Raw genomic sequence first — 14,899 nt, 5'->3', positions numbered from 1 at the left:
AGCGCAGACCCCCCTCTTGGGGCTTTAATATGCCCCAGGGACTACCACTTCCTGGAGCATACATTTTTTTTATTTGGAGGCCAACTAGACCCCCTGGGTCCCGTGGACCACCACCTCCCGGGGTCTAGAAATGTAATTAGGAGTGGGAGGGAGTGGCGCTGCCCTCTTCCCGGCCGCCATATGGCCTCAGGGACCACTCCCGGGACATAGCTGTTTGCTCTTTTGACAGCTTCCACCAAGTGAGAGTAAACAGTAAATCTGCTTCCAGCGGGCGAGGGCAAGAAAACTGCTTCTGCCGACTCAGAGCAGACTTTATATCTGTTTCCAGCGGGCAGGAAAACAGATGCCAGATTTGCTCCCATTCAGGGGGCAGTATTTTATGCTGCTCCCTATATGTGGGAACAATGCCAGCACCCGCTGGAGGCAGGGAGCCGGGAGGGACCGCAGGTGCATTCAGGCTCCCCCGCGGTCCCCAACTTAGCAGAATGGGTGCCCCGGTTGGGCTCCAGGAATTCAAAGTACAGGATTAAACTCGTTAACCCAGGTAAGGCCGGTGGAGTATATAACAAAACAACAGTGTCTCAACCGGTAATCATTAGCGAAGACAATTACAAAGATTGTATAAATCACTTAAAGGAGGAGAAAAAAGGGAGACCACAAAAAGGTTTCATAGAGTATAGAGTATTATCTGTAAAGCAGTTGTATCAGCACTACAGTACAATTTTACATAAAGTAACCATAACCCACAAGTGTGCACTGAATGTGCTAGTGACAGTGAACGGCGCAGTGACACAGGGTTGAGGAAACAGCGTGAACGGCAAAAAACAGTAAAAGCAAGTAATCTTGTTGTCAATGATACAATGCAGATATATACAAGGTAACGATTACGATGTGGATAGAATTGTTGCACCACATTAACACCACGGTTTGCACTGAATAGTCAACTGTGTTTTGACCTATTTCATTCAAGGTCATCATCAGGTCAATGGTTATTAAATCCAGTATAGTGCTGTACAGAGAAGAGAGAGAGAAAAGGGGAAAAAGGACAAACTGAGAATTGAGGCCCTGGACACAAGTAAATGATAGTAGTAGATGGTAGATGTGCAGGTGAGTAATGCAACAGCCCAGACGTCAGGGAGGATGGACATATGGCTCTGGTGAATTAGGGGCCCAAGAGGGACCATTGGTGGGAAAGAAGGAGAGAGGGATATCAAGCAGTGGCCCTATGAGGCCGGAATAACCCGACTAGGACAGTAAGGCGGCAGGGGCAGGTGTAATGAATACTTGTGGTCTGACAGGGGAAGTCGATGTACGGAGATTGTAAGTAATGTGGTACCAGGACCTGTTGAGGCAAGGAGGAGCAGGGATGTAAGGACGGCGTGAGGCAGTGAAGAGTGAAAAGGCAGGGACACAGTACATTCAGGAACATACCTGAATACATGGATTGTGGTAGTTCAGGTGGGGATCCAATGGTTCAGGAGGCAAGCGGGACCTGGAAAGGCAAGCAGAGTTGGAGGTCAGGACGGCGTTGGTAACAACGGTGAAAAGGGCTGTCAGGGCCATACATGGATGCGGAGAGCCAGGCTATCCAGATTGGAAGAGATTGGTAGACTGCAGCTACCCAGTAATTCGTGACAGACGAGTTGGGCTCCAGGGCACTCAGGAGCAAGAGGCCGGGCCCTGTGAATGGGGTCCCCGGGGCCGAAATCGGCCCAGGGAGGGGGGCAGTGCAGCCCTCTCCCCAATTTAGTTTTGGCAAGCCATTCTGGGCCTGATACTCATTTCACTGAAATTAAATTTCAAAGGGAAGCACTTATTTATATAAACATAGCAGGTGCTCCAGTTCAAGCTCTACTTCTGCAAAGGACAAGTGGATGTGTGAGTGGCTCTATGGATGAGTGAATGGGTGTGTGAGTAGTTGTATGGGTCTGTGAATGGGTTTGTGAGTGGTTGTGTGGGTATGTGAGTGGGTGTATAAGAGGCTGTATGGGGGTGTGAGTGGGTGTGTGAGTGGTTCTGTGGATAATCTCATCAGTGATGTCATCGACCATGTCATAAGTGATGTAATATATGGGGTCATGAGCAGTGCATTGCAGGGCGTAAGTTATAGTTAGCTCAGGTAACTATAACTGCTGAATTTCTATGGTCTAATACAAGTTAATGTTCATGTTAACTAGACTTACATAGCGCACAGCTGCCGCAGCAAAGAGGCATCCCAGCGCTAACAGCAGAGGACCATAGAGACTAAGAAACTGGCCCCCAGATGCATCAAGCCCCCATTCTGCGAATTCCAATTTGCGAAAAATACCGAATGCCAAATTGGAATTCGCAGAATGGGATGCATCAAAAAATGCGAGAAAAAAATGCGATTGTCAATCGGCCGCAATCGCCGAATGCGAATTTCCCAAAATCGCTGAAAATTCGCAGAATCTCCTGTTTTCCCAACCCGATTTTGCGATTTCGCAATTACCGAAATCGCAAATTGCGATCTCGCAAATTGCGAGATCGCAAAAATTGGAAGTCGCATTTTGAGCACAATGATGACATCACAACCAGGAAGTAGGCAGTTCCCTTGCTCATTCTGAACACAGAGCTGGAGAGAGGAGGAGGCACAGCCCTGGGCTCTAGAAGACACACCCTGCAGCCCCACAACAGAACAGCCATCCAAAACCAGAATGTCCCAGGATGCAGCAGGAGCCAGTGAAACTGGCAGGAAAAGAAAAATAAAGTTTTCAGAACAGGAGCTGGAGTTCCTGAGTGAGGGGGTCAGCAGGGACCATGATAAGCTTTTTGGGAAGCTATTCAGAAAGGTGCCCAAGGCCGCCAAAAGGCGCATTTGGCTGCGTTCAGGGCGAAGGTAAACGCCGTAGTAGTGACCCAGCGGTCAATTGATGACTTAAAGAAGAGGTGGTATGATCTCAGAGGGCGTGCCAAGGAGCGCATAGCAGAGAGGCAGGAGGAGGAACATGCCACGGAGGACAAGACCCCACAGTTGCCGCCAACACACCACTTGAAAACCTGGTTGAGGACACCATCAACCCTGCAGCCTGCGTGGGGGTCACTCAGCTGGACACCTCCTGACCCACCCATCAATCACAAGGTAAGAGCCATGCAACTGCGACCCCGTCCCCTAAGAATGCCCATGCCCCCCGAGCTAGCCATTTGATAACCCCAGTAATGCAGTCCCTGCACATCAGAAACGCACTATTGCATTGTGGGACCTGTAGTGTGACAATAGTTACATGATAGCCACACACAGCCAGAACTGTCAAGCGATACATATCCCTAAAGCCAGTCAGGGAATGCAAGCCTGCATGCATGTTGCAACATCCCATGTGCAAGATTCATATCAATAATCATGCACCCATTTACATCACAGGTGCTGTAGAAGCAGAGACCACAGACAGCGAGGAACTCCATATCGAGGAGACCCCAGAGGAGACGGAGGGAGAGAGCCATACTGCCCCACAACCTGGACCATCACACACACCTGCACCTGCACCTGCACCAGTACCACCGCCTCCACATGCGGACAGTGCCACCCCTGCAGCCATAGGAGGAATGCAACCACCCCATGCATCACGCATGGCAGTGGAACAGGCCCCACCACCACCCAGGAGGCAGAAACGCCGCACAGCCACTGTGCAGTCGCAGGCAAGCGGCCGGTTGAGGCAGCAGCGCAACGGGGGCACACATGCAGAGAGGGAGCAACAGGCCCAAGATCCAGGGCTAGGTATCGAACGCTGGATGCAAGCTGTGCACCACAAGCAGGCACAGCACATGGCAGCCATGCAGCTGCAGCTGTACAAGACTGCACGCAATGTGAACCAGCTCACCAAAAGTGTGCAGGAATTGACTGCTGCAGTCAAGGAGAACAGCCAACTCATGGTCGCGCAGCAGGACATCACCCGCCGCCGCCACCGCCAGCTGCTGACCCGGCTATCAGCATATACCAGGTCAAACCAACTGATCGGGAATGCAACTACCCAACTGTCACGCCGGTCCCTGGCAATGAAAATTCAAATGGTGCAATGCAGCCAGGATGTTGCAAGGGCCCTGGAGCAGGTCACCACCGCAATCCAGAACCAACAGGTGTGTGGCCATGCCCATGCAAGGGGGGGTGATGATGCCAGTGAGGGCACATCCAGCCTGAGCAGCCTGTCTGTGCCGGTGGTACCAGAACTGCGCCGCAGTACCAGGCCCAGTGCAGCATCACGGCCGGACACTGCCGAGGTTGATTTGGAGAGGCGACAGGGTGCATCAGGCAGGAGGCACCAGTGAATGGCTGAACATTAGCAGCAGTGCCATGCTGATGTACCAAGCACGCCTGCTCTGCATGCAAGAGGATGTATGATGCAATACAGCAGTTATGTTGTTTGTAAAAATTAAAAAGTTATAGATCTTGTTCGACAAAAGAATAAGAATTTATTTTGAACTCAAATATTACTCATGTCATTATTTCATGTGGCATGCATGAGTGCAGTGTTGTTTGAGGGGTATGGGTGCACTAGAAATAGTTCAGTGTAATGATGTTGCGGTGCCTGTGTCCTTCTGCAGGATTCTCCCCACGTGCATGACGCACATATGCAGGTGGCATGTCATCCCCCTCCGACTCACTAGCAGAGATCTCCACAGGTATCCTCCGCTTGGTAGCAATATTGTGGAGTATGGCACACACGGCCACGATGCAGCAGCAGACCTCAGGCTGGTATTTTAGGGCCCCACCAGTCTTGTGTCGGATGCGGAATCGGCTCTTTAGCATCCCAAATGTCAGTTCAATGACATTTCTTGTGTGAATGTGAGCAGCATTGTAACGCCATTCCTGTGGTTTGGTAGGGTTGAGGTATGGGGTGAGGAGGTACGGAGGCCGGAGGCGCTGTCACTTGAAGGATGGGAGCAGAGGGTCAGTGCCTGTTATGCGCAGCTACATGGTCTTGACATACTGCATGTGGCCATGTGTACTTACCTAGGAGATGTCCTTCGTCAAAGTCACCCCATGCCAAGCGGGTGTGTATGCCGCTGTGCCTGAAGATGAACGAATCATGCGTGATACCCAGGTATTGGACCACTATGTGGGTGATGAATGTCTTTGCATTGCAGACCATCTGGATGTTTAGTGAGTGGTAGGACTTGCGGTTCCGGTACATGTAGAGTGGTGTGGCTCACTAGTTAGAGGCGGCAGACCCGGAAGCAGAGAACAGCCCGGGACCAGGGTTCAATTCCTGACGCGGCAGGGTCGTGGACCAGCATCAGCGGACTCGATAATTCTCGCCTCGGTGCCTACTCTAACAAGGGATCACACTCGGCAACTCTGGGCATTAGCTTGCCTCATCTCTACAACGGCCCCCCCCACATTCGCCGGGGATGCCTGGTTTCACCTTGAAGATACCCAGTAGAGACCATCTCACAGGGATAGCCAGGACGGGTTCCCCAGCGGTCTACAGCGCCACGACGCCTCAGGGCAGCAGTGCGCTTTACAAGACACATACATTTACATACATTTACATGTATTTGGTCTCAGCGGGTGGGCAGATGTGGATGTGGGTACAGTGAATGTAGATAATTACATGGGGGAATTTCGCTGTGTTATGGAAGTCAAGCTTTGGTTGGGTTAAGTTCTGTTGAGTGGTTTGGAAGGTTATGTAGTGGTGTATCCGGCTCAGCATGGCGTCCAGGAAACTCCGTAGGCAGCGTGACAGTGTGCTCTGGGAGATCCCCCCTGCATATGCAACTATCCCCTTGAAGCTTCCAGAGGCCAGGAGGTGCAGGCAGCACAGGACCTGGACATGGGTGGGCATGGCATTGGTCCTCCTTGTTGGGTGCTGCATCAGGGGGTCAAGGTCTTGGATGAGCTCAGTTATCATTGCCCCATTCAGCCTGTGTTTAGAGTAGATCTCCTCTTCAGTCTGGCCCAGGAGTGTTATCCGCAGCGGAAGATGCGCTCCTGGATCCTGCGTTGGTTCCGGGCTGCAGCCTGGAGCCTAAGCCGCCTTGCCACGATGTATAGACCTGGCATTGTGAATGTCCTCATGCTCCTACTGTGTCTCCTTAAGTGTGTTTGTTTCACCCCGCACCTGTTTCTTGTTAGGAATTTATATATATATATATATTTTTTCCAATTGAACTTCATGGTTACCACCTGGTTTGACTTCTCCTTAAATTGCGACTCGCATTTAGCGATTTTGGTGTTCTTCACAATTTGCGAGGTTTGATGAATGAGAATTTGCGATTTATTTGCGAATTCGCAAAATAATTCGCAGAATAAGTGGAAAATTGCTGGTACAGATTCGCTAAGGGTGTTCCACATTTATTCTGCGAATTTATATTTGCGAATTCGCAATTTGGTGCTTTTTTGTTTAATGAATTGCAGGAGCAAAAATTGCGATCGCAATGGCTGTTTCGCCGCTATTGCAATCACAATTTCGGTTGATGAATCTATGCCTGGGTGAATTGGCGCAGAAATAAGTGCACATTAAAAAGAGGGATTAGGCCACGGGAAAGAGGTATGTCTTAATGGCTTTAGGGACGGCCAACAAGCTATCCAGACTACGAAACTGGAATAGCAAGTACTTCCATAACTTGGCCGCAAAACAACGAAAGGACCGCCCCCCCGGCATGGAGACGATTCACTCGAGGGACCAGAGCCAAATGTTGCTCCATAGAGTGCAGCTGGCGATGAGGAACGTACAAACAAGTTGGCCAGAAACCCAGGAGACGCAAGCTTTAGAATTTTGAAGGACAAAGAGCCTTAAATTCGATTTAGCTATGGGCAGCCAGTATAAACGCCAAATAGCACTAGCTGTTGAGCAGGTACGCCGGAGCCCCAACAGAGCTCTGGCTGCAGCATTTTGGAATCGCTGCAATCGCAATACCTCAGCCTGATTAGCCCCAAGGAGGAGCGAGCTGGCGTTTTCCAGTCTAGATAAGATGGCCGCTTGAACGATCAGCTGACGGGTAGGTGGATCAAAAAAACCCAGCAAGGGTCTTAGTCCCCGAGGATGGCCCAAGCAAGTGCCGGCCACTTCCTTGGTGTGATCCTGAAAGATGAAGGTAGAGTCCATCCAAACCCCTAAATTTGTTACCGATGTCTTGGGGATGGGCGCACTACCAAGAGTGGTGGGCCACCATTGCTCGCTCCATAGTCTCCTGTCTTTCCCCACCAGCAACACCTCGGTTTTATTGGCATTAAGCTGGAGGCAGTTGGAGGTCATCCACCTTGCGACTGCAGCCAGACCACTCCTAAACTTGGAAGCATCCCGCATGCAGTCGCCGGAGAGGGCCACCACCAGCTGCGTGTCTTCAGCATATGAGACCATAGTAAGGCCTTTGTCCCTAGCCACCGTAGCAAGGAGTTGAACGTACAGATTAAAAAGTACAGGACTCAGAGGGGAGCCCTGAGGCACCCCCTGCCCGATGGACTGGACACAGGAGAGAAACGGGGGGCCAGTCTCTTGGAATGTTCTCTCTGTCAAGAAAGATCTGAACCATTCCAGAGCTAAGCCAACAACACCCGCCTCCTCCAGATGACGTAAAAGAATCGTGTGGGAGACCGTGTCAAATGCGGCACTGAGATCGGGTAATATCAATGCCGCAGTGTGCCCTGTATCAAGAATGGTCCGCAGGTGCTCGGTCACAGCCAAGAGAGCAGTCTCCGTAATGTGACCAGGGCGGAAGACATTCTGGGAGGGATCCAGGGTGCCGTTAATATTCAGGAACCCCGTTAATATGTTATTCACGTGAGCCTCAGCGATCTTAGCTACCCATGGTAAAAGGGATATAGGACGAAAAATGTGCAGCTTAGCTGGGTTCAGAGAAGATTTTTTAAGTAGCGGAACCACCATGGCCTGCTTCCAAAGCTCAGGGACCACAGCTGTGGAAAGAGATGCATTAACCACCTGGCACAGAGGAGCCAGGGTCACAGATATGGAATCCCTAAACTGGGCAGATTTCAAAGGATCTACCGGAGAGCCAGATTTAACTTTACCACTCAGAAGTAAGAACTCTTCCTGTGAGATGGGAGAGATAACCTCCAAAAAATAAGAAGGAGGAGGTCCGTGAGGAGCAATGAGAAAAGAAGGCTCCAGAGGGAAGGACCTATAGATTGTTTCCACTTTATTAACAAAGAAGGTCGCCAGGTTTTCACAATGTTGCTCAAACATAATCATGGAGGCAGTAGAGTTTTTCCTAACTCTGAGATCCTTGAGCATTTTAAAATTGCACTTAGCCGGATTGCGGCTTAAATTGATTTTATTGGCAAAGTAGGCTGTATGGACAGAGTGTAAAGTCCTATGGTAGCTGTTAATAGTTGCCTGATAACGAGCTTTAGCCCCGGGGTCATAGTCCTTTCTCCAGGCACGCTCCAACTTTTTGCAAAATTTACGTATAGCGGCCAGAGAATCGTTAAACCAAGGGTTAGAGTCAGAATTACGGCCCTTGGACCATTTGGCAGGAATGAGAGAATCAAGAGCATGAAGAATCCAACTACAGAGTGATCTACATGACAAATCAGAGTCACTGTGCAATTGAGGAGGGTGTACAGAAAGAAGCGCATGAAAATCCTCAAGCTTCAATTTACGTCAAGGGCGTTTGAAAGAGGGCGATTGAGAAGCTCTTACGGAGGTACGAAGACCGGGAGAGACATAGAAGCCAGAGAGTGGTCTGACCAACTTACTGGACTAGGTGTCTTGACAGAAGTAGAAGGAATATTAGAGAAGACAGGGTCCAGCACATGACCGGCAGTGTGGGTGGCTTCTGAAACCAATTGCATTAATTGGCAAGCCGCCTGGTCTGCCAGCAAACTGCTATGTCATTGTCATGATTGAGGTCAAAATGCAAGTTAAGATCACCCAAAAAGCTAAAATTAGCTGCTCTCGTAGCCAGAGTGCTGGTGACGTCAATGAGGGCAGATTTGAACTCCTTAGACGATAGACTAACAACCCTGACACAGTCAAATGAACGCAAAAAGTGATTATAAAATGAGTGAAATCTGAGCCCAACTATAACGTCCCTGTACCCTTTGGTTTTAGCAGTGAATATAAATATATATATGTACTAAACTAGCCTTGGTAGATTTGCTGTACCTTTATGAGACACTATTTTCAATGCGTCTTTGTTTAAGCTTGTGAATCATATCATACTTAGGTATTTTATGAACTCATTCCCAGGTAACTAGGGAGGCACAACCAAGTTTTATGAAGGAGAAAACAACCATGTAATTAAAGAGACGTAGCCCAGATTAAGAAGGAAACACACAACCCATGTAATTAAAGAGACACCACCCACATTAAGGAAGGAGAACACAACCTGAGTAAATAAAGAGGTACTACCAATGTTGTTGAAGGAGTACACTACCCACGTAATACAAGAGACACCAGCAAAGTTAAGGAGGGAGCACACAGTCCATATAATTAAGGGGCCAACACACAGGTTGCTGAAGGAGTACTAAAACTGGGCAATTAAAGAGACACCACCTAGATTACTGAAGGAGCACACAATCCATGTGGTGAAGGAGCACAGCACATAGGTTAGGTGAGAAGAACACTACTTGGGTATTTCATGGTCCTTAACAACTGTTATCCATGAAGGACTCTTCACAAGTATTTTGGGAGCCTTTCATCAAGGACATGATGTAAAATACTACCCTGGTAAATTAGGAGTGCACAACCCAACTAAGCAAGAGGTACTCTACTCTGCTTCCTGAGGCGGTGGGTACATAGAAAATAATAGAGCACTGCGTGCAGGCCATTAAGTAGTACACTAACCTGGCATGAAGAAGCCTAAATGTACATTCCACATAGTTATTTTAAAGCCAAACCATTCAAGTATTTATGATTCTTTTTCATGTGTAATTATGTAGCACTACACACAATTAAGGATCCTCCCAGGTATTTATGTATGGATATGATCAGTGCAGGGCAAGATAATTCGAGCTTGTGAGGACTGTAAAAGAGCAATTTATAAGAAAAACATATGATTAGCGGTTGTTAGGAATGTACCGGATATTGTACCAATTACATTGATACCTAATTGCAATGGGTGCAAACGGCGACCAGGCTCATTAACAAGGTAGGGTTTTCACACCGCCCAAACAAAAGATTTCAGATTGTGAGAAAGCTGATTAGACCAATTAAATACTATTTTGTGTGGTAGGGCAGACATGTGTAGGTGGGTGCAGAGCAGGAGACCCATGCACTGAGGTAGGTCCTCCTTTTCTTACAGTGATATAATTGCGCTTTCAGCCACAAATACTATGTTGTAAACTGATAGAATCTATAGCAGGGGTCCCCAGCCTTTTATGCAATAGGAGCTACTATAATATTAGTGTTGTAATAGTGACCAAATCAAAAAGATGTTATCAGTGGACACCCCATGGTCATGAATGATCACCTCAGCACATCAGACAGAGTTGCCAGTAGTAATGCAAAAAGAGTGTTAATACATGAAAGCGATAGCTGCAATGTCCATGGAACCAAGGCAATATGTCTCCCCAGCGCTATACTAAATTATCAGATTTAGATATATTTTGGAAATTCAGCCATTTGACTCCAAACATTAGATTATGAGTTCAGAAAATATGCACATTATCGTCTCAAATACACACTTTTTTGGGGATTCACATATTAATTCAACCAAACAAAGCGGATGTAGTAGGCTGGGCTGCACACAGGAGGGCTCCTTACTGCTAGCTGGAGGGCTACCAGTAGCTCACAAGCTACTCATTGGAGAAGTCTCTTCTATAGCTATTACAGTACTGGAGGCAGTTTCTAAGCACTTAAATAGCACTATTGTAAGATTTACTGGATGAACACATACAGATTAGTTTATACATTGGGATACTTAATTAGAAATGCCTCAAAAACTGAGCTGGAAGTACATGGTCTCCTTTTGACTTAGTTTTCGGTTGGCCTGAACTTGTGACTTTGTCCATGTCTAGTGTGACCAGATTTCTACGGTTGGCACTTAATGCTTTTAGATGTAATATTCTCTGAAATCTTTAAACTTGTATATATGCATGTCTACTGACTGGATTTTTGTCGTTTTGGTCTTGATGGATTTTTATTGTGTTGTGTTTCCCCTTTATTGCTGTTCAAAGTGCTGCACAAATACTTTATACACAGTACCTCTAAGTTAATCCTGGCTGCTTTGTGCCAAGCTATTGAAGTGTTCATGATAGGTTAATTAGGAGATTGCTTGTGACTTCACCTTGACAAGGATTGTAGTTGCTGCTTAAGAAGGGCTTTACACCCTTCAAACAGTAACTCAGGGCCATATTATCAAAAAAGGGCGATACATTATCGCCGCTTTTATCGGCAGGAAACTACCGCTAAAGCGTCGATAATGGGCTTGATAATATGCCCTTGTGACTTCCCATAGAAGCCCAGGTTAACACCAGAACCTGGGCTTCTCTGGGAATTCACAAGGGCATATTATCAAGCCCATTATCGCTACTTTAGCGGCAGTTACCTGCTGATAAAAGCGGCGATAATGTATCGCCCTTACTTGATAATATGGCCCAAAGTTTCTTATAGAGCAAGTTTTTGTCCTGGCTACAAGATGAAGCTGGCTTACTTTATATGGGTATGAGACTACAATATTCAAACTTGTGACAATAGTGGCAAGACCGTTTGAGGTTTCCAGGATTTAATGCCTGAAGATTTGACCCATTTTAAACACTCACTTTAAGGGTAGGCTTTGAATAATTGAATATCAAATACCACTTATCATTTGCAAGCGGGAATTCACAAGGGCATATTATCAAGCCAATTATCGCCACTTTAGCGGCAGTTTCCTGCCGATAAAAGCGGCAATAATGTATCGCCCTTTCTTGATAATATGGCCCATAGTTTCTTATAGAGCAAGTTTTTGTCCTGGGTACAAGATGAAGCTGGCTTACTTTATATGGGTATGAGACTACAATATTCAAACTTGTGACAATAGTGGCAAGACCGTTTGTGGTTTCTAGGATTTAATGCCTGAAGAGTTGACCCATTTTAAACACTCTCTTTAAGGGTAGGCATTGAATAATTGAATATCAAATACCACTTATCGGGGCGTGGCTTGGACGCCGATGGCGATGGTCGCCTGAGAGCTCGGCTCTGGGACTGAGCCCGCATTGATCCTGTAGATCGGAGACCGTGGGGCACCTCGACCCCCACAAACCGAAAATCGGGTCAGAGGGGACCTGTTGGGACACCCGGTGACACTCGAAAACCGGTTGTTTCGACGAAAAAGCGAAGTTGCGGAGACCGCGGAGCGGGACCCAAGATGGCGCCCGGACCTTCTCGATGGATTTGCCGAGACCCCAGACCCGTGGACACCTAACAGAGCTCCGCGCATCTTCTCTACATCCTATCTCCCCGAGAAGCGTTAGTCTGGTTGATGGTTTGGAAGGGTCTGAGCACTGTGGCCATCCCCAGACGGATTATTGGTCGAATTTTCGACGAGAGCAGCTCATGGATGACCGGAGGCCCTGAGTGGAACGACGATGCCACGAGAAACACCCGGCTGCCCCCCACTGAGTGCCTGAACTCGCCGGAGCCCCGAGCACTTCATGGGCAGCACAGCGACCTGGTGCCACAAAGTTTCCGGCAACACTGGTGTTTCTCATTCGAGGTCTTCCTCGGCCTGGCGGGCCTACCCGGACTGGCGCCGATCACCCCCGCCTCCCCCTCGTTGGCCTCCGGTGACGCGGCGGAGGCACGGCCCGAATAGTCGGAGGAGTTGTGGGCCTTGGCGACGACGATCGACGGCCCTCTGCACAACGGCCACGTACCAGGAGTGCAGTAGTCGACGTCCACACTTGGTAGTGCCTCTGACGAACTTTCCTCCACGGTATTCAACCGCCATGGGGAAACCGAGGGGGCCCAAAGGGACCACCCCGGCCGCCTCGGACACGGAGGCGCCGCATAAGGATGAACGAGTTGACCCGGAGAGCTCTGGTGGTCCCCACCTACAACAACAATTTGACCGGGTCCTGGAGGCGATCGCAACCACGCGATCAGCTCTACAGCAAGACATCGCCCAGGTTGCGACGAGCTTGGGCCTCCTCAGAGCAGACCACGGCAAGCTCTCGGACAGAGTTAAGGAGGTAGAGAGCTCAGTGAAGGTACTGGAACCAGTGCAGAAGACCCTGGCCGCGACAATGAAGGATGCCCTGTCCCGGATCGATGCCTTGGAAAAACGGGCGGAGGACGCTGAAGGGCGCAACAGAAGGAACAATATTCGGGTGGTGGGCCTGCCGGAAAAGATCGAGGATGGCGACATGGTGGCCTACTTCGAAGCTTGGCTCCGGGACACGGTGGCTCCGGAGGGTCTGTCCTCCTTCTACACCCTGGAACGGGCACACAGGGTGCCTGCGAGGCCGCCGCAACAGGGCCGCGCCCCGCGTCCGGTGGTGGCGCGTTTATTGCATTTTCGGGACAGAGACCTTCTCCTCAACACCGCCAGGCATAACGGCCCTTATCAGGTGGAGAATAGCCAGGTGAACATTTTCCCGGACTACACGTATGAGACCCGACGAAAACGGGCCTCTTTCCTGGCGGTCAAGCGCGAGCTCCGGAGCGAGAGTATCCAATACTCACTCCTTTTTCCTGCAAGGCTCCATATTATCATTGACGACAAAACCCAGTTCTTTGATTCCCCGGAGGAAGTCTGTAATTGGCTCGAACTCTATAGGGCTGGCAAAGATGGCTTCGGCTCCTCCTCCCAGTTGGCTATGGAACCTGGTCAACAACGTCGTTCCAAGAGACTCCGCAGCCGCCGCGGCAAACCAGGCAAGCCTTCGACTGTGGAGACAATGGCGGAGCGGCGAGGAGTACTGGAGATGGTGTCTAATCTGTCTGGTGCACAAAGCGGCCCCATTGTGGAAGAGTCGGAACCCGGTGGCGAGGGGGCGCAAACGGACACGGAGGAATCAGAGACCGATAGTGTTCACTTGCCAGTGGTTACTCCAGACTCGGCTGAGGGCATGCTGGACGGGCAGGGATGACTGGGTGAGCTACTTCCATTTGGGTGGGGGTTTGCAGCGGGGGTGGTAGGGGAGGCGATTGGTGACATGATCCGATGGGGGGGTTGGGGGGCCCCGATCGAACTGACGCTGTTCTGACTTGGGCTCGAATTAGTCTCGGTAGCCCGAGACTCGAAGGCCCATTACTGGCGCCCAGCCCGCACCTAGCCCTTAAGGCTTCCCTGCGGTGGCGACCGCAGGATTAGTCGGGGATTGGGGGGTTGTTGGAGACACGGTTTGGATGGGAACTAGATGGAACTATTTGGGTCCTGTTCTGGGGTGGGTGGGAGGGGGTTTGTTTCAGACGGGTGTTGGGTCTTTGTTGGGGAAGATGGCCGCCATCAGTGTTGACTTGACTGTCGCTTGTTTTTTGTTTGAGCCTTGGTGGGAAAGCCCGGGACAGACAGTATGGGACAATGGCTGAAATCGCTAATGTGAAATGCATCACTTGGAATGTACGAGGGCTTCACACAATGTCTAGACGTCACAAGGTTCACGCTTATCTAGTGCGTAGAGGGGTGCAGATAGCGCTGCTGCAGGAGACTCATCTCACCAAGGCGGAAGGGGCGGCGCTACAGCGTAGATGGAGAGGGCAGGTCTTCTATACCTTATACTCAGCTTACGCGAGGGGGCGCTCATATGGATCAGGGCGGGGGTTCCCTTTCAGGTTGCAAAATCGGTGGTGGATCCGGAGGGTCGCTATGTGGCTATCTCAGGCACACTGGGGGGTAGGGACTTGAATATTTTCTGTATTTATGCACCTAATGTGGACCAGCTTGCCTTCCTCTCCGGGTTATCGGGTTCATTGGCCCACTTCCTCTCGGGAACCCTCTTGTTGGGTGGTGATTTTAATTCAGTAGTAGACGTAGAGGCCGACCGCTCGCACCCCCCCCT

At 49.6% G+C, this 14,899-nt stretch overlaps 1 protein-coding gene across 1 annotated transcript; it reads left to right on the top strand.

The window, feature by feature from the left end:
* Nucleotides 1-3,318: 3,318 nt before the first annotated feature.
* Nucleotides 3,319-4,281, top strand: LOC147702049 (uncharacterized). The gene has a single exon (XM_086929398.1). The coding sequence runs from the start codon at nucleotides 3,319-3,321 to the stop codon at nucleotides 4,279-4,281; it is 963 nt and encodes a 320-aa protein (XP_086785524.1).
* The last annotated feature ends 10,618 nt before the right edge of the window (nucleotides 4,282-14,899 follow it).

The sequence above is a fragment of the Lissotriton vulgaris genome, chromosome 7, assembly GCF_964263255.1.
Source record: "Lissotriton vulgaris chromosome 7, aLisVul1.2, whole genome shotgun sequence".
NCBI classification, from domain to species: domain Eukaryota; kingdom Metazoa; phylum Chordata; class Amphibia; order Caudata; family Salamandridae; genus Lissotriton; species Lissotriton vulgaris.
The sequence above is the reverse complement of the archived record's forward strand: the minus strand, read 5'-3'. Positions and strand labels throughout refer to the sequence as shown.

Bases quoted from the DNA above. Each gene is read 5' to 3' on its own strand.
- LOC147702049 (XM_086929398.1), top strand. From the start codon at position 3,319: ATGTTGCAACATCCCATGTGCAAGATTCATATCAATAATCATGCACCC.